At 41.4% G+C, this 25,848-nt stretch overlaps 1 protein-coding gene and 1 pseudogene across 3 annotated transcripts in view; one reads left to right on the top strand and one right to left on the bottom strand.

Moving 5' to 3' along the window:
- Positions 1-25,848, bottom strand: part of SGPP2 (sphingosine-1-phosphate phosphatase 2) — a 145,904-nt gene that overhangs the window by 22,680 nt on the left and 97,376 nt on the right. For all 3 annotated transcript variants that reach the window (XM_065526162.1, XM_074010327.1, XM_005574424.4), the window contains exons 3-4: positions 22,366-22,545; positions 19,289-19,378 (exon numbers count right to left, since the gene is read on the bottom strand). In XM_065526162.1, coding sequence (XP_065382234.1) covers positions 19,289-19,378; positions 22,366-22,539 — 264 coding nt within the window. In that variant the 5' untranslated portion in view covers positions 22,540-22,545. The remainder of the gene's footprint in view (positions 1-19,288; positions 19,379-22,365; positions 22,546-25,848) is intronic.
- On the top strand, positions 5,509-6,342 carry LOC107126956 (overexpressed in colon carcinoma 1 protein pseudogene; annotated as a pseudogene).

Below are 25,848 nucleotides of genomic sequence, written 5' to 3'. Positions count from 1 at the left end.
AAAAAAAAAAAAAAAAAAAAAAAAAAAAAAAAAAAAATTCTATACCTGACTTCATGTGATGAGTTGCACATGTGATTAAAAATATTGCATAAAATTACCTTTAGGTTATATGTATAAGGTGTATATGAAACATAAATGAATTTCATATTTAGACTTGGGTTCCATCCCCCAGATATCTCAGTTGGTACATGCCAATATTCAAAAATCTGAAAAAACCCCAAATCGAAAACACTCCTAGTTTCAAGCATTTCAGATAAGGGATACTCAACCTATATGACCTAAGAGATTTTGGAATGAAAATCTCTTAAATGTCATTTTATCTACTGAACTAGAAACATTTGTGTTTAACATTAAAATAACCAAACATCAGGCAATTCACATTCTTGTCTTTTCTGTTGGTAAACTGTAATTTTTCCTAGGAAGCCCACTCCTAGGAAATTATCCTAAGCATGGTTTCCCATAGTAAGCTGAGAAGAAACTAGATGACACCGGAAAAAGGGGTCCCAAAGCGAAATGGATGTGATCAACTGGCACCCTGTTAGGTATCCATTCCTACCTCCCAGCTGAACTGAAGGTGTTGGAAAGATAAAAATGGCTTCCTTGGAAATTAGGTTCTACCAGTTTGATGCCTTCTTCCTGAATCTAGAAGGTGGTACAGAGGTGGAATCCATCTTCCTCCTGCTGTTTCTGTGATCTGGCAAAGCCTCAGAAACGTGAGCTCCAACAGCAGAACTGAGGATTCCAGTGTCTAGTCACTGCTCTCCGTTTTCTAGAGGCAACCAAGGCAGCTACAGCGGCTGAGTTCAGCCAAGTTTCCTGGCCATCTGGTTGGTGAGCGCTGAGAAGTGGGAGGCAGAAGACGGAGATCTGGTAGTGGTGCCGGACACCGAGCATAGCAATGATTTTTGTGCTCCCCAAGCTCCTCCAACACTTTGTAAGCACCACATTCCCTGTATAAAATTCCATTTTGCTTAAAATACCTAGAATAGATTCTATTTTCTCCTCTAATAAACAGCATTTAACAATGCTAAACCAGTTTCTTTGATGTGAACGTATTTAGGAACCTTTATAATTATTTTGGAGCTTCAAGATTTAATGGCTGCCCTGATGGGTTTTGGACTCACATGGGGCCAGCCTGTGGCCCCTTTCTTTTGGTCAATTTCTCCCTTTTTGAATGGAAGTATTTACCCAATCCCATTGTTTCTTGGAAGTAACTAACTTGTTTTTTACTTTACAGGCTCCTAGATGGAAGGGACTTGCCTTGTCTTAGATGGGACGTGGGACTCTGAACTTGTGAGTTAATGCTGGAATAAGTTAAGACTTTGGGGGACTGTTGGGAAGTCATGATTATATTTTGAAATGTGAGAGGGACATGAGATTTGGGAGGGACCAAGGGCAGAATGATATGATTCGGATCTGTGTTTCTGCCCAAATCTCATGTTAAATTGTAATCTCCAGTACTGGAGGTGGGACCTGGTAGGAGGTGACTGGATCATGGGGGTGAATCCTTCATGAATGGTTTAGCACCACCCCCTTGGTGCTGTTCTAGTGGTAGGAGTTCTCACGAGATCTGATCATTTAAAAGTGTGTGACACCTCCCCACTCTCTTCCTTAGTTCTGCTCTGGCCATGTAAGACGTGCCTCCTTTCCCCTCCTCTCCCACCATGACTGTAAGTTTCCTGAGGCCTCCCTGGAAGCAGAAGCCACTATGCTTCCTGTACAACCTGCAGAACTGTGAGGCAATTAAGCCTCTTTTCTTTATGAATTGAAACAAGGAAACTTTATATACAATTGCATTGAGGAAGGGCAGAGGACTTGGCATAAACTGCTTAAGGAATCCCTTTTTTCCTCATCAGAGAATCTCCCGGGACTGCTGTTTTATGGAACACTTTATAAAATACAACAGAGAGGATCACCTTGGTTTTTTTTCACTCAATGATATAACAGATTTCTATGTAACAAAAATTTTAAATTAGAGTCTCTTTAGAGTTTTTTTTTTTTTAATTTCTCTACAAGAGATCTCTCTCTCTTCCTCTCCCTTTCTCTTATATGTTGGAGTACAATTTAATTTTTAAGTTTATATACACTAAAAGTTACTCTTTTTGGTTTACAATTCAATGAGTTTCAACAAATGCTCAGAGTCAGGTCAAAACTACAGCAATCAGTTGCATAATACCCCCCAAAACTCCTTCATGTAGGAGGAAGGACCAAGCCTTCCTACCACCCCAATTCCTGGCAACCCCTGGTCTCCCCATCACTATGGCTTTGCCTTTCCCGGAGGTCACAGAAAGTAAACAGTATTTAGCCATTTGAGTTGGCTTCTTCATTTAGAATAATTCATAGGGGAACCATCAACATGTTGCATGCAACAGTTCAGTCTTTATTACTGCTGAGTGGTAGCTATTGAATGGATGTACCATAGTTTGTTTATCCTTTTACCAGTTGAAGGACATCAGGTTGTTTCTAGGTTTTAGAGAATAGGAATAAAGCTGCTACATCAACAAAAATTACATAATATTAGATAGCTGAATATCATTCCATATCTTGATATACCATTCATTTAATTGGATAAATCCTTACTGTTGTACGTTAGATCATTTCCCATGTTGTACTATTTTAAATAACACTATAACTTCATTTAAGTGTCTGTATGTATTTGTTCCATTATTCTTTAGGACAAGTTCTTAGAAAAATTCCTGGGTCAAGAGGTATGCATCACACATTTTACTACTTTTGATACATATTGCATTTAAATGTCCCTTAATGACAATCTCCCTTTATTCACAGGCCCTCATCAACCTTGACTGTTATTCTTTTTTTTAAAAACCAATCTCACAGGCAAAAATTTAAAAATGGTATCTCACTTTTATTTGTATTTATTTTTTTTCTTCATATCTCTATACATACATGTGGAATTGTTTCCTTATATGTATCGGGCATTTTTACTTCTTCTTTTACTTCTTCTTTTTGGAATTATCTGTTCTTATCCATTGTTATGCTGGACTTTTGCTTATTGATTCACTGTATTAATCCTTTGTCTATCACCTATCACATTTATGGTTTTCAAGATGACTTTCAATTTTTTTATAGGCAGAGATTTCTTTAAAAATGTATGTAGTCACCTCTTCTAATCTTTTCTTTTGTGGATTACACATTTAATATCATGCCTAGAAAGGGCTTTTTCTATTTTACATTTATATACATAGTCACTCATATTTCCTAATTTTTCCAAACGGTTTTGGAAACAGCATGAAGAATACAGGAGGCTTCCTGGCTGAGGCACACAGTTCCCTGACACATTGGATTTGTTTCTGCCTTCATGGCTTTGAGCTGCTGTGCTGTCATTAAATACTTAAGAGTCTTCTTTTCTAAGGAGTTCATTTGCCTTTTGAAGAAGGTGAATTCTTTACTGAACTAGGTTGACATTTTATCTTATAACTTGATTTAGAAATAAGGCTTTATTCTTAGGTTTCAGTGGTTAGCTAAGGAATTATAGTAAATCATTTCATTTCTCTTTCTGTTTATTCCACTATTGGGACAGACTAACAATAACTTAGAGGCTTACAAATAAAAATAAAGTGCAAGCACATGCCAATATTTTCCTAAACGTCATAACAATGATCTTGCTGGCAGAAATTTGCATTTCTATTTTCCCAAGGGGCCAAAGAAACAATTTTTTATTCTATTTTATTTTTTATTTTTATTTTCTTTGGAGACAGAGTCTCTCTCTATTCCCCAGGCAGGAGTGCAGTGGCGCGATCTCGGCTCACTGCAACCTCTGCCTCCTGGGTTCAAGCAATTCTCATGCCTCATCCTCCGAGTAGCTGGGACTACAGGCACCTGCTACCATGCCTGGCTAATTTTTGCATTTTTAGTAGAGACAGGGTTTTACCATATTGGTCAGGCTGGTCTCAAACTCCTGACCTCAGGTGATCCACCTGTCTTGGCCTCCCAAAGTGTTGGGATTACAGGCGTGAGCCACTGTGCCTGGCTGAAACAATTTTTTAAAACAATGACGTAAACATCCTTCCTTGGCCTTTCAGCTAAAATAGAGTATATTACCTATTCTTATCATTTTAATTAAAAAGTGATGCAAATAAATGGGAAGTTCAGATTTGTTTTACAAAAGGTGACTTCACAAATTTTGAAGACAGTGCTTTTTGCATTAAGAGAGGCATACAATTACAAGGTATGGAAAAACTTCACCCTTCAATGAAAGTACCTGTAACACACTATATAATCCCAAAGGCAAGCACCTAATAAAAGAAAGAAGCAAATGGAGCCTGGCTCCTATGGAAGATTTCATCAGCCCCCTTAGTCTTACGTAGAAACGGGAATACAACAATGCAGTAGTGTTAGCTCTCAAATCCGTGCTGTCCCTCACTGTGGCCACTTTTTATTTATTTGGGAAAAGTGGATGAATTCTCAGTACCACTCAGACTTTAAGCCTTTATCGAGCTCCCTGCTGAGCATGCTAGGATTGAAATGGCACTTCTGGGTCCTCTGAGATAAACCAGCCACTTCCCAATGGACCATCACTGAAGCCAGAGTCCTAGCCCATTCGGCTGCCTGGCCATTAGCTACACGGAGGTCCCCAATTCCCCTCCCAGTCAGGCTAATTGTCAGTTAATTGTAGGCTCCTCCAGGTCTGACCACACACCACGCTGACGCAGCCTCTGAGGTGCCAGGCTGCAGAGTGTCAGGGGCCAGCTGGTTTCTCCACTGCGGCAGAAAGGATGCGAGTGGCTTCTGGTCTGAGGCAAATGGACCCAGTGCCTGCTCCAGCCCTTTCGACTGTGGCTCTCTGCCATGCAGGGGCCTCTGACACCTCCACATCACTCTGGTGCCTGACCAACTTCTGTCTTTGTCCATCTCCTGTGGTCAGCACTCAGGGCTCATCCAGCTCCCATCCTAGACTTCCAGCCCTTCCAGCAGCTAATAGCTGATTCATCCCATACTTGTAAAAGAGATGAAAACGGTACCCCCACTTTCGTTTTTTTCTTTTACTTTTTTTTTTTTTTTTGAGACAGAGTCTCACTCTGACTCCCAAAATGCTGGGCCACTGTGCCCAAAGGCTTGAGCCACTGCGTCCCACTGTAGCTTGTTGAACAGTGTGGGGAAAGATTTAAAAAAGTAATTAGCGAACCGGGGTCGGTGGCTCACCCCTGTAATCCCAGCACTTTGGGAGTCGGAGGCGGGCGGATCACGAGGTTAGGAGTTCAAGACCAGCCTGACCAACATGGTGAAACCCCGTCTCTAATAAAAATATAAAAATTAGCCAGGCATGGTGGCGGGTGCCTGTAATTCCAGCTACTAGGGAGGCTGAGGCAGGAGAATTGCTTGAGCCTGGGAGGCAGAGGTTGCAGTGAGCCGAGATCGGGCCACTGCACTCCAGCCTGGGTGACAGGGTGGGACTCTGTCTTAAAAAAAAAAAAAAAAAGTAATTTGCGGTCTGAGTCTCCGCCCCTAAGACCCGCGGCCGCAAGCTCCGGAGTGCGGCTTCCCCAGCCGGCCGACTGCGCGATGGGCTGCGGGAACTCCCGGGCAGAGGCCCTGCAGGAGCAGCCAAAGATGTATCAGAAGAATCCATAACAGAAGATGATAAGAGGAGAAACTATGGAGGAGTATATGTTGGCCTACCATCTGAGGCTGTCAATATGGTGTCCAGTCAAACAAAGACGGTTCGGAAAAATTAGAAGAAAATAACATCATGACTCAAGAATCAAGAGCATGCTCATCAATTTGGAAGGAATTGGGCTCCGTGGGACATTGTACTGTGCACAGACATTTCCAAGGAAATTCTAAACAGTCACCCTTCCCTCTTGCATTTCCCCAAATCTTAAGCGTATACATAAAACCCTGGGTACATATTGTTGTGGTAATAGAAGGGAATTGGTTAAACAGTACACTTGATGGAACTTTCTGTGGCCATCTACGAAAGACAAGTTAACAAACTGTCATGGAGGCTGCTGTTGCCTAGCCAGGGCTGCTGCATTTTGACATTTCCACCGTGGCCACTCAACACATTTCATGGAGGTCATGTCTTTTCACTGATGCTTTTTGATAGTTTTTATATAACAAAATCCTTATTCTATTTATAACTTAAGATGATAAGGCACTATAAATGAATGACCTAAAATAATATATTTGTCTGTTATCTTTCGCTATTTCTACTTCACTTTAATTTTTAGCTGTAAAATTGGTAAATGGATTCTTACAACTCTTTCTGTTTTTTACTGTTGGTTTTCAAATTTCATTTAAATGTCAGAATTTCCTTTTTAGGAACAATGTGTATTTCATTGCAATATTTAAAAATAAACTCAAATTTGCATGCCATATGCACACACACACACACACAAAGTAATTTGCCTATGTTTGTTGTTAGTAATACATACAAAAGTTCTTGCTGGAAATTGTGCTAAGGCCTAATTTTGATTCAACTAATACAGACGCATAAAATGCCTTCAATTTCCCTTTACATCATCCCAACAATGGGTATCTGAACTTCTCCTTTGGTGGTTAAATAATAATGATTTATTTTGTCTTTTAAAAAAATTAAAACAAAGAGGGAGTGAATGTTTTACCATGAGTATTTATTACTTTTGAAACTAGAAATAATTCTCTATTTTTACAAAAGGGTAAACATATTTCTCTCCAGGGTAAAGAGAAAACAATGGGCATAATAACCTAGTGACTGATGCTCAGAAACATAACTAAATTATCATTTTATCTCAGTAACTCATCCAACAGGGTGTAACAGGAAGTAAGGCTTGGTAGGGTGTAATTTGTATTGCAATCAGCTTTTTCCCCATGTTAAGTAAGGCAGTTTGAAGTAAGTTTTTTTAAACAACATGAAAAAATACAACAAAAATGCTCTAGTCCAAGGCCAGAACACAGTTTTATATGGTCGGCAGATAATTTAGTATTTGAGAAGCCTTTTCAACATTCTCTGACTCCAGTGAAAACTAAAGCAAAACTTGGGAGGAAAAAAATAAATGAATAAGCAAATAAAACAGTATCTGTATAATTATCCACAGATCAAACAATTTAGGGACAATAAAATAGAGCAACATTTCAGCTAGGTCAGGTGCAAAATAATGGAACAACTATTCACTGTTTATTCATATTTCACACATTCACTAACAACAAAAATTCTGGCTAGTTTTACTGTTAATATATTTGGGATGATTTCTTTATTAGTCAAAGGACTTAAAATCCATTTTGTGTAAGTTGAATAGTTAGGGCATCATAGATATAGGATAATCAGCCTTCTTGGCTTGCTCTAGCCCTCCTTCCTCCACAAACACACTATTAGGTCCACATTTTGAGCCTTTGAAAGAGTAGAAAAAATGCCATGCTATAGATGCAGAGAGGATATCATGGGACTTTGCCCTGCTTCTGATGCCAGGAGGCACTTTATTTTAGAGAACTGAGCCTCCTGTATGCCAATCCCGACCCTAACCTTTGCTGCCAATCAGAGCCACTGCTCGCACAGGTTGGCTCCAGACCTGGCTGGTTCCATCACAGTTCTCAGCACTCCTGAGACAGCATTTGATGCAGCCACAGACTTGTTATCCAGGTGCGGCCAATGTGAGATCTTCCCTAAAACTCTCCTCCCTGAAGGCCTTTAAGGAGTGAAACAGAAAAGAAAACAACAACAACAACAACAACAAAAATGAAGCCCAGAACTCCAATCTCAGGGAAGATGGCAGCCCCAGAGTATGAATCCACCATGCAGAGATGAGCTTGGGGAAGAGTGGTGAGGGAAGCTTCTGATGAAGGTCAAGGCCTGGGGGCCCACTCTCCCAATGCCAGCTGCATCTCTTACTTCCTTACACTATGGTTATAAACATCAATACATTTCCCTGTAAGCTTAAACTAGTTTGAGTTGGTGTCTGTTATTTTCATTCAAGGATTCCTGACTAATGCATCTGGTAACCACTTGATTTTGGGCATACTCAATTGTGGTGAACTTACTGGGCTCTTTCCAGTCTCTATTCTCAGGACACTGCCTTCACATCCTACAGGGGTGGTTCCCAGGTTGCATTTCTGCTCTGCGACCTGTCCCCCTGCCAAGGCTCACTGGTCCAAGGGTAGTGCTGGGTGCAACCGAAGTCTCACCTCCATATGCTAGAGTTTTCATCTGAGGGAAGAGTTGTTGGGAGCTGGGATAAATGAATGGTGGCACTCCAAAAGGAAGGTGATGGCACTCCTCAGAGCCACTCTGCTTCTGGTCCCTCCTGAGGCTTGCTTTTTTGACAGCTTCCTGAGCTCCACGAGCTACCCCAGTCCTTCCAAGACATTCTATCTTCCCTCCTTTCCCTCTTTCTCTCTCTCTTTTCCTTCAGCTGGATGCAATTGGTTTATTCTTCAAACCAAGAGAACATGAAATTATACACCAAAAAACTCTTTTGGTAAATTATCACTTCATGTAGAATGCCTTTCACCATGGGAAAATGTAAGACCTCAGTAAAAACTGGCTTCAGCAATAAGGAACCGTGTTTTACCTGAAGTGGTGAGCCCAGAGGTAGGGTGGCCCCAGGGGTGGTACAGTCACTCCGTGATGTCATTGGGGCCCTCGTGTTATATTTCCATGCTTTGGCACGGACAGTAATGATTTCCCTCAAAGGCCGATTCCCCAAACATTCCCAAATGGCTGCTGCTCACAAATGGGGCAGTGTCATTACTCACGTCCAGCAAGAGATAGAGAAACCTCTCCTCCATGCATGGAATAGCATAATCAGATTTGGAAATAATTTCCTAGCAGTGGTGTAAGAACAGCTGTGAGGCACATTTAAGAGCCAGAACGGATTCGGCTTGGTGACTACCTGACTGATGGAGGTGTGGGAAGGGAGGAGCTAGGGTGTTGCCCGTGTTTCTTGTTTGGGCATCTTGGTAGACAGGGACGCCCTTCCTGGCGGGGGGGGGGGGGGGGGGTGCAGATCTGGTTTGGTGAGGATGATGACACAGCTGTGCAGGTTTAATGCCTCCCCATGCTTCACTTGGGCCTGCCCAGGAGACTAGCTGGAGCCTGTCATCAAAACCTTGACAGGGGCACCAAACCACATCTGACAAGAAGTGACTTCTTAAGAGGTGGGATAAGCAAATTATTTCTCTCCCTGAATTGCTCTCCTGCTTATGCAGAGACAGCCATTTCTTTTTTTTCTTTTCTTTTCTTTTTCTTTTTCCTTCTTTTTTTTTTTTTTTTTTTTTTTTTTGAGACAGAGTTTCACTCTTGTTGCCCAGGCTGGAGTGCAATGGCGTGATCTCACCTCACTGCAAACCCCACCTCCCGGGTTCAAGCAATTCTCCTGCCTCAACCTCCCAAGTAGCTGGGATTATAGGCATGTGCCACCATGTCTGGCTAATTTTTTGTAGTTTTAGTAGAGATGGGGTTTCTCCATGTTGGTCAGGCTGGTCTTGAACTCCCGACCTCAGGTGATCCACCTGCCTTGGCCTCCCGAAGTGCTGAGATTACAGGCATGGGCCACCGCGCCCAGCCTAGACAGAGCCATTTCTTTGAAGTAGGCAGCCACCTGAATGATGTACTTAAATGCCCTAAGCATCAAAGCTGTGTGCGATCAGAGTGGTTCATATGCATGCGGGGTGCCTAAAGATTATCTCTCTATACCTTCCAACCCAGTTTTGTTCAGGGGCACGCCCATATCTAGCATGAAAGACAGATCATTAGTCCAATCAATGACTCTCAACCCCGGTGGCACATTAAAATCAACCAGGGAGTTTAAAAAAACACCAAAGCCCAGGACCCACCTCCATATATCTATTAATATGTCTACACGCACACATAACATAAAATTCACCACCTTAACCATTTTAAAGTATCCAGTGGTATTAACAGGATTTATGTTGTTGTGTAACCATCATCATCATCCAATTTCAAAATGCCTTTCATCTTACTAAACTGAAACTCTATACACAAAAAATAATAACTCTCCATTCCTCCCTGTCTCCCCAACAGCCGCTGGCAACCACCATTCTAATTTTGGTCTCTATGAATTTGATTACTCTAGGTACCTGATGTAAGTGGAATCATATAAGATTTCCTTTTCCGACTGGCTTATCTCACTTTACATAAAAGTCTTCGAGGCCCATCCATATTGTAGCAGGTGTCAGAATTCACCTCCCTTTTAAGACTGAATAATACGCCATCATATGTGGACAGGCACACTGTGCTTCCCTTGACTGCACTTTGCCGATACTGTGTCTTTTAGAAATTGAAGTTTTGTGGTAATACTGTATCCAGCAAGTCTACCAGTGCCACTTTTCCAACAGCCTGAGCTCATTTTGCGTCTCTGTGTTCTCTCGCTTTCCTCTGGCCTCCCTAAGCTCTGAGACACAACAATATGAAATCAGGCCAATTAATAACCCTAATAACCTCTCAGTGTTCAAGTGGAAGAAGAGTCACATGTCTCTCACTTTATTTATTTATTATTTATTTTAGAGACTGGATCTCATTCTGTCACCCAGGCTGGAGTGCAGTCGTACAAGCATAGCTCACTACAGCCTCCAACTCCTGGGCTCAAGCAAACCTCTCTCCTCAGACTCTCAAAGCGCTGGGATTCCAGGTGAGCCACTGCACCTGGCTGTCATCTCTTACTTTAAATCAAAAGCTAGAAATGATTAAGCCTAGTGAGGAAGGCATTTCAAAAACTGAGATAGGCCAAAAGCTAAGCCTCTTGTGCCAAACAGCCATATTGAGAATGGAATGGAAAAGTTCTTGAAGGCAATTAAAAGTGCTACTCCAATGAATACATGAATGATAAGAAAATTAAACAGCCTTATTATAGAGAAAGTTTGAGTGGCCTGGTTAGAAGATCAAACCAGTCACAACATTCCCTTAAGCCAAAGTCTAATCCAGAGCAAAACCCTAACTCTCTTTAGCTCTATGATGACTGAGAGGTGAGGAAGCTGCAGAAAACAAGTTTGACACTAGCGGAATTTGGTTCATGAGGTTTGAGGAAAGAAGCCATGTTTAAAACGTAAATGTGCAAGGTGAAGCAGCAAGTTCTGATAGAGAAGCTATAGCTAGTTATCCAGAAGACCTAGGTAAGGTCATTGATGAAGGTGGCTATGTGACACAATAGCTTTTCCATGTAGATAAAACAGCATCACATTGGAAGAAGATGCCATCTAGGACTTGCACAGCTAGAGAGAAGTCAATGTCTGGCTTCAACACTTCAAAGGACAGGCTAATGCTCTTGTTAGGGGTTAATGCAGCTGGTGACTTTAAGGTGAAACGAATGGCCACTTACCATTCTGAAAATTCTAGGGTCCTTAAGAATTATGCTAAATCTACTCTGCCTGTGCTCTAGAAATGAAATAACAAAGTCTGGGTGACAGCACATCTGTTCGCAGCACAATTTACTGAATATTTTAAGCCCATTGTTTTGACCTACTGCTCAGAGCAAAAGATTCCTTTCAAAATATTATTGCTAATGGACAATACACCTGGTCACCCAAGATGGCAATGTACAGGATGTACAAGATTCATGTTGTTTTCATGCCTGCTAAACACAACATCCATTCCACAGCCCAGGGATCAAGGAGTCATTGCTACTTTCAATTCTTACTTTTTAAGAAACACATTTTGTAAGGCTGTAGCTACCATAGATTGTGATTCCTCTGATAGATCTGGACAAAGTAAATTGAAAACCTTCTGGAAAGGATTCACCATTCTAGATGCCATTAAGAACATTTGTGATTCATGTTCATGGGAGGAGGTCAAGCTATCAACATTAACAGGAGTTTGGGAGATATTGATTCCAACACTTATGGATAATGTTGAGGGGGTTATGACTTCAGCAGAGGAAGTAACTGCAGATATGATTAAAATAGCAAGAGGCCGGGCACACTGGCTCATGCCTGTAATCACAGCACTTTGGGAGACCAAGGTAGATGGATCAGTTTATGTCAGGAGTTCAAGACCCGCCTGGCCAACATGGTGAAACCCTGCTTCTACTAAAAATACAAAAATTAGCTGGGTATGGCAGTGCATGCCTGTAGTCCCAGCTACTTGGGAGGCTGAGGCAAGACAATGGCTTGAATCTGGGAGGTGGAAGTTACAGTGAGTAGAGATCATGTCATTGCACTCCAGCCTGGGTGACAGAGTGAGACTCTGTCTCAAAAAAATAAAAAAATAAAAAATAAAAAAAAATAGCAAGAGAACTAGAATTAGATGTGGAGCCTTAAGATGTGACTGAATTGCTGCAATCTCATGATAAAACTTGAATGGATGAAGAGTTGCTTTTTATGGAAAAACAAAGAAAGTAATCTTTTCAGATGGACTCTACTTCAGGTGAAGATGCTGTGAACATTGTTAAAATGACAAGAAAGGACAGAATATTACATAAACGTAGTGGATACAGCAATTGCAGGGTTTGAGAGGATTGACTCTAATTTTGAAAGTTCTACTCCGGTTAAAAGGCTATCAAATATCATCACATGGTTTGGCGTATGTAAAGGGGAGAAAAATAAAGAAAAAAACAGCATTGGCATTCTACAGAGAAATCTTTCCTAAAAGGAAGAGTCCATTGATGCGACAAACTTCATTGTTGTCTATTTTAAGAAACAGGGCACGGTGGTTCACGCCTGTAATCCCAGCACTTTAGGAGGCTGTGGTGGTATGATTGCTTGAGCCCAGGAATTTGAGACAAGCCTGGGCAACATAGTGAGACACTGTCTCTACTAAAAATACAAAAATTAGCTAGATGTGGTGGTGCATGCCTGTACTCCCAGCTATTCAGGAGGCTGAGGTATGAGAATTGCTTGAATCTGGAAGGCAGACATTGCAGTGAGCCAGGATCTCACCACTGCACTCCAGCCTGAGTGACAGACTGAGATGTTTCGAAAACAAAAACAAAAACAAAAACAAAACTTGCCACAGCCACTCCACCCTTGAGCAATCACCACCCTAATCAGTTAGCAGCCATCAACACTGAGCCAGACCCTCCACCAGCAAAAACATTATGACTCACAGAAGGCCCAGATAATTGTTAGCATTTTTAGCAAAAAATTATCTCTAAATTAAGATATTATGTGTACACTGCTTTTTTTTTTTAGACATAATGCGATTGCACACTTACTAGACAACAGAATAGTGTAAACATTTTTATATGCACTGAGAGACAAAAAAATTGTGTGACTTGCTTGTGATATTCACTTGATTGTGATGGTTTGGAACTGAACCCGCAATGACTCTGAGTTAAGCCTGGATGTCACACTATGCTTATCCATTCTGTCAGCGAACACTTGGGCTCACCTTTAGGCTATTGTGAATAAGGCTTCTCTGAACATGGGGGTACAAATATCTTCAGAGAGATTTTTTTAGAAGCTTCCCATGGGGTTTGAATATGTAGCTAGGGTTGACAGCCATTATAAAAGACATTCCCTAGAGATTGTGAGGGGCACAGGGAAGGGGCAGGCTACCATAGTTGGCTCAATCCGCTATTCCATCCTAACTATATCATCATGTCAGGTAATCAGCAGTGTAGACATCTGTCTCCTTGAGTAGACTTGGACACCTGAGGGGCAGGGTAGGTTTCTTTACCACAAGAGCTCCCAGATCTAGTTCCAAGCCCAGGGGCCTGTAGGAGCTGATTAAGTTGCTGCTGAATAAAGATTACTAATCCATAATTCTACCTTATCCTACTATTAAAACCAACTGTTCCCTTCTACTAGAAATTACTCATCATTGCACCGTAGGCCATTCTCCGGTCCTGTAGCATGACTGGTACCTGGGCCTGAGCCTGAGTCAAGGTCTAAGATCTTTATGAAATAAAATTATGAGCATGAAAGAAGCCCTGGGTCCTCACAGAACAGATGGGCTTGGGGACAATGGTTGCTGTGGCCTCTTGCTCCAGCTTCTTCTGGGACAAATGCTCCCAAAAGGAGGGTGGTACCTGTTCCTTGCATCTGGATGAGAGGCCTAATCTATCTTCACCTAAATATCTGCTTACTGTCCCCACAACTCACTTTAAAAAGAAAAGGCTGTAGCTGTGTTTCTATTGAGGTGGGTTTTGTGTACTCTTTATTCATCTCCGTAGCTCCACATACTTGTGCTTACTTTCATTTTAATTTTAACCCAAGTTCTCAAGATCATTCTTTTTTAAATTTTACTTTAAGTCCCGAGATACATGTGCAGAATGTACAGGTTTGTTACGCAGGTATACGTGTGCCATGGTGGTTTGCTGCACCTACTGACCATCCTCTAATTTCCCTCCCCTCACCCCCCACCTCCCAACAGGCCCTGGTGTGTGTTGTTCCCCTCCCTGTGTCCATGTGTTCTCATTGTTCAACTCCTATGTATGAGTGAGAACATGTGTGTTAGGTTTTCTGTTCCTGTGTTAGTTTGCTGAGGATGATGGCTTCCAGCTTCATCCAAGTCTCTGCAAAGGACATGCTCTCATTCCTTTTCATGGCTGCATAGTATTCCATGATGTATATGTACCACATTTTCTTTACCCAGTCTGTCATTACCGAGATCATTTTTTATTAAAGCCTACAGAAATTAAACAGGAGCCCCAGATAAAAAGAGATGCCAGAGAACCCAAGAGTTCTTCATTCCATATTGAAGTCCATGAACATATTTGGAGAGAACCTCTTTGTAACACGAAGCAGCAGTGTAGCAAATTGAGAATGCCATCCTCCCTTCCTTCCCTCCATCTTAGAAGCCACCAGTGTGGTGTGACATGGGATGGGGCCAGCAAGGATGTGCCTTGGAAGGTAAAATTACAGGACTGGCCCTTCATTGCTCCTTTCTTATTTCCGAGATCTGAGGTCCACCTTCACCCAGATAGCACCCAGGTCAGGGCTAGGCTGAGGTGAAGTAGGTGAGGCATAGCATGCAAATACAGGGTCAGATCTTGTCTTCACTTAAAATTTGACTATTTAGCTCATCATGGGGTTTTGTGGCATGAATTTTGATTTTTTAAAAAACTGCATTCAAATTATTTATCTTGATTCCTGAGATTTTTAGCACGCCTTAAACTTGGAGACTTGCCTGCCTCTTCTGAGGCTTGGCCTTGAGTCAGTTACTATCAGCACCTTCCTTTGCATTTTAAGAGGAAAGCATAATGTTGCTCTCTGATAGATCCTTGGGAAGCCGTAAACCCCCTTCTCTGAGTTACTTCGGCCTCTGTTCCTTTTGACAAACGATCTCCCCAATCTGTTCACTTTGCAGCTTCTGCCCTTCTGCCCTCCTCCCTTCCATGTTTCCCATAAAAAACCCACACCATTACATCCCTTGTAAGTTGGATTCCTAGGTATTTTATTCTCTTTGAAGCAATTGTGAATGGAAGTTCATTCCTGATTTGGCTCTCTGTTTGTCTGTTACTGGTGTATAAGAATGCTTGTGATTTTTGCACATTAATTTTGTATCCTGAGACTTTGCTGAAGTTGCTTATCAGCTTAAGGAGATTTTGGGCTGAGACAATGGGGTTTTCTAAATATACAATCATGTCATCTGCAAACAGGGACAATTTGACTTCTTCTTTTCCTAACTGAATACCCTTGATTTCTTTCTCTTGCCTGATTGCCCTAGCCAGAACTTCCAACACTATGTTGAATAGGAATGGTGAGAGAGGGCATCCCTGTCTTGTGCCAGTTTTCAAAGGGAATTTTTCCAGTTTTTGCCCATTCAGTATGATATTGGCTGTGGGTTTGTCATAAATAGCTCTTATTATTTTGAGGTACGTTCCATCAATACCGAATTTATTGAGCGTTTTTAGCATGAAGGGCTGTTGAATTTTGTCAAAAGCCTTTTCTGCATCAATTGAGATAATCATGTGGTTCTTGTCTTTGGTTCTGTTTATATGCTGGATTATGTTTATTGATTTGCGAATGTTGAACCAGCCTTGCATCCCAGGGATGAAGCCCACTTGATCATGGTGGATAAGCTTTTTGATGTGTTGCTGAATCCGGTTTGCCAGTATTTTATTGAGGATTTTTGCATCGATGTTCATCAGGGATATTGGTCTAAAATTCTCTTTTTTTGTTGTGTCTCTGCCAGGCTTTGGTATCAGGATGATGTTGGCCTCATAAAATGAGTTAGGGAGGATTCCCTCTTTTTCTATTGATTGGAATAGTTTCAGAAGGAATGGTACCAACTCCTCTTTGTACCTCTGGTAGAATTCAGCTGTGAATCCATCTGGTCCTGGACTTTTTTTGGTTGGTAGGCTATTAATTGTTGCCTCAATTTCAGAGCCTGCTATTGGTCTATTCAGGGATTCAACTTCTTCCTGGATTAGTCTTGGAAGAGTGTAAGTGTCCAGGAAATTATCCATTTCTTCTAGATTTTCCAGTTTATTTGCGTAGAGGTGTTTATAGTATTCTCTGATGGTAGTTTGTATTTCTGTGGGGTCGGTGGTGATATCCCCTTGATCATTTTTAATTGCGTCGATTTGATTCTTCTCTCTTTTCTTCTTTATTAGTCTGGCTAGTGGTCTGTCAATTTTGTTGATCTTTTCAAAAAACCAACTCCTGGATTCATTGATTTTTTGGAGGGTTTTTTGTGTCTCTATCTCCTTCAGTTCTGCTCTGATCTTAGTTATTTCTTGCCTTCTGCTAGCTTTCGAATGTGTTTGCTCTTGCTTCTCTAGTTCTTTTAATTGCGATGTTAGAGTGTCAATTTTACATCTTTCCTGCTTTCTCTTGTGGGCATTTAGTGCTATAAATTTCCCTCTACACACTGCTTTGAACTACAAACCACTGCTCAGTGAAATAAAAGAGGACACAAACAAATGGAAGAACATACCATGCTCATGGATAGGAAGAATCGTGAAAATGGCCATACTGCCCAAGGTAATTTATAGATTCAATGCCATCCCCATCAAGCTACCAATGAGTTTCTTCACAGAATTGGAAAAAACTGCTTTAAAGTTCATATGGAACCAAAAAAGAGCCCGCATCTCCAAGACAATCCTAAGTCAAAAGAACAAAGCTGGAGGCATCACGCTACCTGACTTCAAACTATACTACAAGGCTACAGTAACCAAAACAGCATGGTACTGGTACCAAAACAGAGATATAGACCAATGGAACAGAACAGAGTCCTCAGAAATAATACCACACATCTACAGCCATTTGATCTTTGACAAACCTGAGAGAAACAAGAAATGGGGAAAGGATTCCCTATTTAATAAATGGTGCTGGGAAAATTGGCTAGCCATAAGTAGAAAGCTGAAACTGGATCCTTTCCTTACTCCTTATACGAAAATTAATTCAAGATGGATTAGAGACTTAAATGTTAGACCTAATACCATAAAAATCCTAGAGGAAAACCTAGGTAGTACCATTCAGGACATAGGCATGGGCAAAGATTTCATGTCTAAAACACCAAAAGCAACAGCAGCAAAAGCCAAAATTGACAAATGGGATCTCATTAAACTAAAGAGCTTCTGCACAGCAAAAGAAACTACCATCAGAGTGAACAGGCAACCTACAGAATGGGAGAAAATTTTTGCAATCTACTCATCTGACAAAGGGCTAATATCCAGAACCTACAAAGAACTCAAACAAATTTACAAGAAAAAAACAAACAACCCCATCAAAAAGTGGGCAAAGGACATGAACAGACATTTCTCAAAAGAAGACATTCATACAGCCAACAGACACATGAAAAAATGCTCATCATCACTGGCCATCAGAGAAATGCAAATCAAAACCACAATGAGATACCATCTCACACCAGTTAGAATGGCAATCATTAAAAAGTCAGGAAACAACAGGTGCTGGAGAGGATGTGGAGAAATAGGAACACTTTTACACTGTTGGTGGGATTGTAAACTAGTTCAACCATTATGGAAAACAGTATGGCGATTCCTCAAGGATCTAGAACTAGATGTACCATATGACCCAGCCATCCCATTACTGGGTATATACTCAAAGGATTATAAATTATGCTGCTATAAAGACACATGCACACGTATGTTTATTGCAGCACTATTCACAATAGCAAAGACTTGGAATCAACCCAAATGTCCATCAGTGACAGATTGGATTAAGAAAATGTGGCACATATACACCATGGAATACTATGCAGCCATAAAAAAGGATGAGTTTGAGTCCTTTGTAGGGACTTGGATGCAGCTGGAATCCATCATTCTTAGCAAACTATCACAAGAACAGAAAACCAAACACCGCATGTTCTCACTCATAGGTGGGAACTGAACAATGAGATCACTCGGACTCAGGAAGGGGAACATCACACACCGGGGCCTATCATGGGGAGGGGGGAGGGGGGAGGGATTGCATTGGGAGTTATACCTGATGTAAATGACGAGTTGATGGGTGCAGCACAGCAACATGGCACAAGTATACATATGTAACAAACCTGCACGTTATGCACATGTACCCTACAACTTAAAGTATAATAATAATAAATAAATTAAAAAAAAAAAATAAAAAATAAAAAAAAAATAAAAAAAAAAAAACCCACACCAGGGACCAGGGAGAGAAGCAAGAAGGCCCGTGTGGGGCGTGGGCCTTTCCCTCCCAGGTTTTTTGCTAACTTAACTTTAGAGCTTCAGAATTGAGATAAACACATAATGAGCAAGGGCCCATATCTTTTTAAAGAAATCTTTCTTGTATCCATTACGATGATAAATAGCGCCCCTGTGGTCAACCATGGCCAGCCTTACGCTCTGGAACTTCAAGGCAGCTGTGGGAAATTGAATTCTCAAGGACTTTAACTGTGCCAATCATGGCGGCCCTGGAAAATATTTCTAATATGGTAAAAGGGTGGATGGACTTTTAGATGCAGATGGGACTCTGTGTTCCCACCACTGCCTCCAGCCTAAAACAGTATGGAAGGAAGCAAAGCCATGATTCCGGGCTCCTCTGTCCTAGTAGGACCCTTACCTTGCAAGGGCACTGGAGACCCCTGATTTCAGGCCCCTCTCTGTGAAGACCTAAGTGGGGAACTGCGACTACTCACTTGTGTCTGTGAGCCTGGGGGCTTTTCCTGCACTGCTTGCTGCATCGTCAGTAAACCGATATGAATATAAATGACCGGAGTCTCCAACGCTGTTCTAGCCCATTTTCAAAATCTTGAGGGTTCAGCGTGGCTCAGCCTCATTGATATTACCTTAATGTTTCATTACTATTATCGTACATGCACCCGAACATAATAATTACTTAATGCACTGGCATGATGAGAAATATAATTACATATGCAAATAATTTTATAAATAAGTAGTATGAGAAACATATTGACACAGTGACCACAATACCATTCAAACAATCGCCACAAGACCTGACCACAAAGTCTTACCAGGACCGTATGCATCCCAGTGTAGAGCCTGCTGAGACACACCAAGGTGGAAAACACCACGGCCATCACCAGTCCCAACACAAATGGATACTGTGGGGTAAGGAGAAAAAACAAGGGACTTAGATCACACTCAGACATATGATTTCATGTCATAGGTGGGAATAGGGTTCATTAATGCAAGAATTGCTAGTCCGAATCTTGCATTCCCCAGACCAGCAATCTGATTATCTAAAAACATTTTCTAAAAGGGGAGACAGAAGAAAGAGAAGGGGAAGATACCTAGGTATACAGTTCTGGGAGGAAGTTTCTAACATATAAGTATGCACGTGACATGTAGTAGGACTTGGCTTTAAGACTCATGACCACAACTACAGTGCTGGCAGTTTTAGTGAAATGAATAACTTTGATTTCTACCTATTCTTAAATCAGAGTGACAAGAAACAAACAATTTGACCAAGAAGCAAGGTAGATAGATAGCCAGGGCTATAATCTGAAAATCCCAACAAGCAACTTCTCCTCCTCTGTGGAAGACGCAGGGGCAATGGGCCCAAAGTAAGAATCGGCATATTTGCGTCCAGATATCAAAAGCACTTGTGCAGATTCTACTGACTCTCAACATTTGCTGCTGAGTAACACTAGCGGCTGGAGGAATCTGGCTAATACTGAATCATATAAGGAACACACAGATATTTTGCTTATAAACTAGACATAGGCTTGTAATCCACCTGCTTCAAGCACCAGTGTCTGTGGTATTCCGTAGTAAGATCAAAGACAATAGAGCACTGTCTGTATTAGGCAAAGCACTTTATCCTATCTCCCTTAGTCTTCACATAACCCTATGAAGTAGGCTCAGTTATTAGCCCCATTTTACAAATGAGGAAGCCCTTAACCATGATAATAAATGACATTGTTAATAAACTTTATCACAAAGGCACTTTCCCCTCAATGCTCCCATTTGACCCTCACAACAAGAGCTTGGGGTTCAGAGAAGTGAAATGATCTGCCTGAAGTCACACAGCCAGTAAGTGAGAGTCAAAACTGCAGGCCATGCCTTCTGAGTCCAACTCCAGTGTGTTCTTTCCCATGTAACACGTGAGTACCATAACACCTGATTGTCATGTCTGTTCTTAAGGTTTATCATTAACTAAGTCTCAGATTTTAATTTAAAAGTGTTAAGAATTAATGAGTTAATATATTTGGAAATTAGGGTGTGGGCAGTAGCCTCAACACACATTTAAAAAATTTTATTTCAATAGTTTTTGGGTTACTCAATACACATAAACCAATATATATGTAAATAAATATATATAAATAAACCAATAAATATAAAATATATAAATAAACCAATATTTAGAGCTGTTTATGAGCAAACAACTCAGCTAGCTAAATACATTCACCATTAAAAATCAAATAGGAAAGAAATTCACAACATGACTCCGACCTTATGAAAACTGCTACATCATGTAAGTTGACAAGAATTTTTTAAGGAGGACTGGGCAGCTCTGCAATGGATGTGTCTGTGGTGATGGTGGTGGTTTTGCTGCTGTGAGCCTCCACTTGCTGCTTTTCTCTTAAGTAACATTACCATGTTCATAGACTTCTCTGGGCACCAAGAGCAACCCAATGGGAGCTGGTGCTTGGCCCACTATGTCCTTTTAGGGCAGCTGACATTGGGTACAACATGGCTCAGCAGCCTGCACTAAGTTAATTCAGACAGTGCCAAGGGCTCAGACATTGTTTGACTTTGGCATGACATTTAAGTAACTTATGACAAAAGATGATATCTAGTCAAATATATTCCTTGTAACTGTCCCTTTCTTATGTAAGAGAGGTCTAAACCCAGATGACCAGGTAGAAGGCTATAGCAGTAGAGTTGGGACCCCACAGTAGTCCTGGTCTTTCCAGCTACATGAAGCTTGACTTCCTGCTTCTGCATAACCTGGAATGTGGAACATCCCTGGTCTTCTGGGGTAAAGGGACAGGGAAAAACAATACTGCCATTTATCTACAAGACTGCTAGATTTAACGGAATCTAAAACTTCCAGTGGGGCTGGGTGCAGTGGCTCATGCCGGTAATCCCAGTGCTTTGGCAAGCCCAGGCAGGCAGATTGCTTGAGGCCAGGAGTTCAAGACCAGCCTGGGCAACACAGCGAGACCCCTTCACTATAAAAATTTTTAAAAAATTAGCTGGGTGTAGTGGTGCATAGCTGTGGTCTCAGCTACTTGAGAAGCTGAGATGGGAGGATTGCTTGAGCCCAGAAGGTCAACACTGCAGTGAGTGCTGATGGTACCACTGTACTCCAGCCCTCGCAACAGAGACCCTGTCTCGAAAACAAACAAATAAACAAACAAACAAATAAAACTTCCAATGGGTAAAAGAAAACACTTATAAAATTAAACAGAGGATTAGAGCCATAGGTCTCAAATAGGAAAAATAACTTCATTGCTGTAATAGTATAACCTTTTAAGTCTTACTATAATTGGCATTTAAGCAGATATTAAGTAAAATTCTTCTATTTTCAGCATTTATTAATCGTCTGCCATTTAGAACATTCTAGAAAACTTCGAGCCATCGTTTCTAGTGGCTGAGCCTTAACCAGGGCAGAGGCATCCTTAGAGGCTAATTTGAGTCACAGACTCTTTGCTGCCCCAGGCCCCGGGGAGTCTGGCAGAGGGATTTGGTAGAATCATCTCAGCCCTGGAGAATCATTTACTAGGACATAAACTCCTCTTGCAAACAGAGGATGAGAACACTAATTCAAGCACTGTCTCGTCAGGCAGCCCAGGGTGATAATACATGCTGGTCTCCGGGGATGGTCCATATTATGCTAGTTGTCCTGGTGTCATTATTAATGGTGCTGATGTTCACACTCAGGCATAATCTGATTTAGATGCTAAATTATATGGTCACTTTATTTATGATGCAATTGTCATCTACTTAATAGGTTTCAGTTTCTCTTAATCTTCATTTCATAAACCTTAAGGTCCCTCAAAGCAGCTTTAAGAGAAAATTCAGAAGTGCAGCCTCTATTTGCTGCCACAGTAGATGGGTAGGAAGAATAACGAGGCCACCTTACCTGGTATCTGTCCATAGTAGAGATAAGGAGGGTGAAGGCGATGGCGGTGGCCGCCATGGCGTGGGTGGACGGCATTCCATATTCAGCAATCAGTCTCTTTTCCAGTTTCACAACTGGAGGGGAGGAGGGACGGGGCCACTTCAAGATATCCTTGGCCACTTGGCCAATGTACATCACCAACTGCAAAACCAAAAGACTGAGGTAAATCTAATCAAATAAGGAAAATGAATGCATTTCCAAGTGTCATGTATATATTTTGGGGTTCTCAGGTTGTTGGCTGAAGGCTCCTTTCTCTCTGACCAGCTACTTGTTGGCAAAGTCTTGTAGGATGTTTTAGTTGGTAAAAAGAGAACAGGCTTTCTGGATTCCATAGGACCACTGAGCAACTAAGATATGACATTAAGGCATATATTATTTATTTTAATCATATATTTAACAAACACTTATGTAGCTTATATAAGTGCTGGGCACCATTCTAGGAGCTTTGCAGATTTTTACTCAATCCAGTAACACCTGGAGAATGCAGACCAATTTTACAGATGAGTACACCATTGCGCACTCATCCACAGGCACGCAGTCAGCAAGTGGCAGAACTGGGATTAGAATCTAGAAAGTCTGACTTCAAAGTCTGTGCTCAAACTATCATGTGATGCTACCTCCAAAACAGGATGGTCCTGCGCTAAAGATAACCTAATACTCAAACTAGGAAGCGCTTGTTTTCAAATTTTAACACAAAAGTGACTGTTCTTACTGAAACCACTAGTAAGATACTTTTTGAATGCCACTGTTGTATGTAGGCAACATACTGGATTTACTGTAACTTCTTTAATAATCAGGAGCATCAGTCAAATAAATGGCATGGGTATTTTCAGTCTTTAAATAAAGACTCAGGTTGGGTGCGTGGCTAATGCCTGTAATCCCAACACTTTGCGAGGCTAAGGCGGGAGGACAGCTTGAGCCCAGGAGTTCAAGGCAAGCCTGGGCAAGATGGTGAGACCCTGTCTCTACAAAAAATTTAAAAATTTGTCAGGTGTGCATGGAATACTATGCAGCCATAAAAAAGGATGAGTTCATGTCCTTTGTAGGGACATGGATGAAGCTGGAAACCATCATTCTCAGCAGACTATCACAAGGTCAAAAAACCAAACACCGCATGTTCTCACTCATAGGTGGGAACTGAACAATGAGATCACTTGGACACAGGGTGGGGAACATCACACACCGGGGCCTGTCGTGGGGTGAGGGGAGGGGGGAGGGATAGCATTAGGAGATATGCCTAATGTAAATGACGAGTTAATGGGTGCAGCACACCAACATGGCACATGTATACATATGTAACAAACCTGCACGTTGTGCGCATGTACCCTAGAACTTAAAGTATAATAATAAAAAAAAATGTTAAAAAAAATTGTCAGGTGTGATGGTGTATGTCTGTGGAACCAGCTACTCGAGAGGCTGAGGTGGGAGGATTGCTTGAGACCAGGAAGTCGAGGGTGCAGTTCCAGATTGGGGCCACTGCACTGCAGCCTGGGCAACAGAGCAAGACTCTGTCTCAAAAAAAAGGGCTCGATATGGAGGTGTTTTTTTCTTGTTTTTTTTTTTTTTTTTTTATGGAGTCTCACTCTGTTGCCCAGGCTGGAATGCACATTGTACCTAGCACACTGCAACCTCCGCCTCTCGGGTTCAAGCGATTCTCTTGCCTCAGACTCCTGACTAGCTGGGATTACAGATGTCTGCCACCATGCCCGGCTAATTTTTGTATTTTTGTAGAGACGGGGTTTCACCATGTTGGTCAAGCTGGTCTTGAACTCTTGACCTCAGGTGATCCGCCTGCCTCAGCCTCCCAAAGTGCTGGGATTACAGACATGAGCTGCCATGCCTGGCCTAATATGGAGATTTTAAAAATGATTTTTCCATGAGGTCATTAACGAAGACATATTCTCCCTCCTTTTTTTAAAGCAGAAGATAGAAATGAGAATTTGATGTACATGAACACTTCTCAAAAGAAGACATGCAAGTGTTCATATCTACTGAAAAAAGACATGGAAAAATGCTCAGCATCACTAATCGTCAGAGAAATACAAGTCAAAAACCACAATGAGATACCACCTCACACCAGTCAGAATCGCTATTATTAAAAAGTCAAAAAACAAAAGATGCTGGTGAGGCTGTGGGGAAAGGAAATGCTTATACACTGCTGGTGGGAATGTAAATTAGTTCAGTCACTGTGGAAAGCAGTTTGGAGATTTCTCAGAGAACTTAAATCAGAGCTACTGTTCGACTCAGTAATCCCACTACTGAGTATATACCCAAAGGAAAATAGATCATTATACCAAAAAGACACATATGCTCATCTGTTCATTGCAGCAGTATTCACGACAGCAAAGACATAGAATCCACCTAGGTGCCTATCAATAGTGGACTGGATAAAGAAAATGTGGTACACGTACACTATGGAATACTACACAGCCATAAAAAAGAACAAAATCATGTCCTTGCAACAACATGGATGGAGCTGGAAGTCAAAATACTAAGCAAATTAATTCAGGAACAGAAAACCAAATACCACATGTTCTCACTTACAACTATGAGCTAAACATTGAGTGCACAACGACAGAAACATGGGAACAGCAGCCACTGTGGACCACTAGACGGGGAGGGAGTAGGTTGAAAAACTATTGTTTATTATGCTCACTCCCTGGGTGCACTATACCCCTGTGACAAACCTGCACATGTATCCCCCATATCTAAAATAAAAGTTGATTAAAAAAAAAAAAGAATTGGATGCCCATACCCTTTAAAAGTGAATAGGATTATTAACAACAGACTTGTTTATTTTGTCAAGGAGTGAATAGGATTATTAACAACAGACTAATTTACCTTGTCAAAGAAATTTACAGGACAACTTCATAATCTAATAAGTAAGAGCAATGTATTTACTTAAGTACCTGCCTTTGCAACTTAAAGCATTGTCTGAGAACTGGCTGTACCAGCCCCACCCAGGAGCTGCTTTAACATGCATCATCTCAGGACCCTCCTTAGAATCTCTCTTTTCACAAGATTGCCAGGTGATTGGTGTGCACAGGGGAATTTAAGAAGCACTGCGCTATACAGTCCTTTTGTACAAATCACTTTGTTGTGGGCTTTAATCATAAAACGTATCTTACCAGGACTGTGTTGATCTTACCAGGGTTTTATTTAGCTCGTGATGGATGGCATTACCTTGCTTGGAACAAAACCCACTATGAAGAGCTATTTCAAAATAATTTTGATTAGTCAACTGGATTGCCGTAGGAGTTCCCACATTCTAGTGCTTTCTTTTAACTCCTTGAGTTGCCGGTTAATTCCATGCATAATTCCAGCAAACCCAGTAACCCCCCGAGAAGGTCTTGCATATGTGTTTGTGCTTCACTGCCACTTTGCTCTGGGCTAGAAACCAAGAACCACTCAGTGTGCACAGCAGGCCAAATCCACAGGCTATAA

Source organism: Macaca fascicularis, chromosome 12 (genome assembly GCF_037993035.2).
Source record: "Macaca fascicularis isolate 582-1 chromosome 12, T2T-MFA8v1.1".
Taxonomy (NCBI): Eukaryota; Metazoa; Chordata; class Mammalia; order Primates; family Cercopithecidae; genus Macaca; species Macaca fascicularis.
Note: the sequence above shows the minus strand (reverse complement) of the source record. Positions and strands in the feature narration are given on the sequence as shown.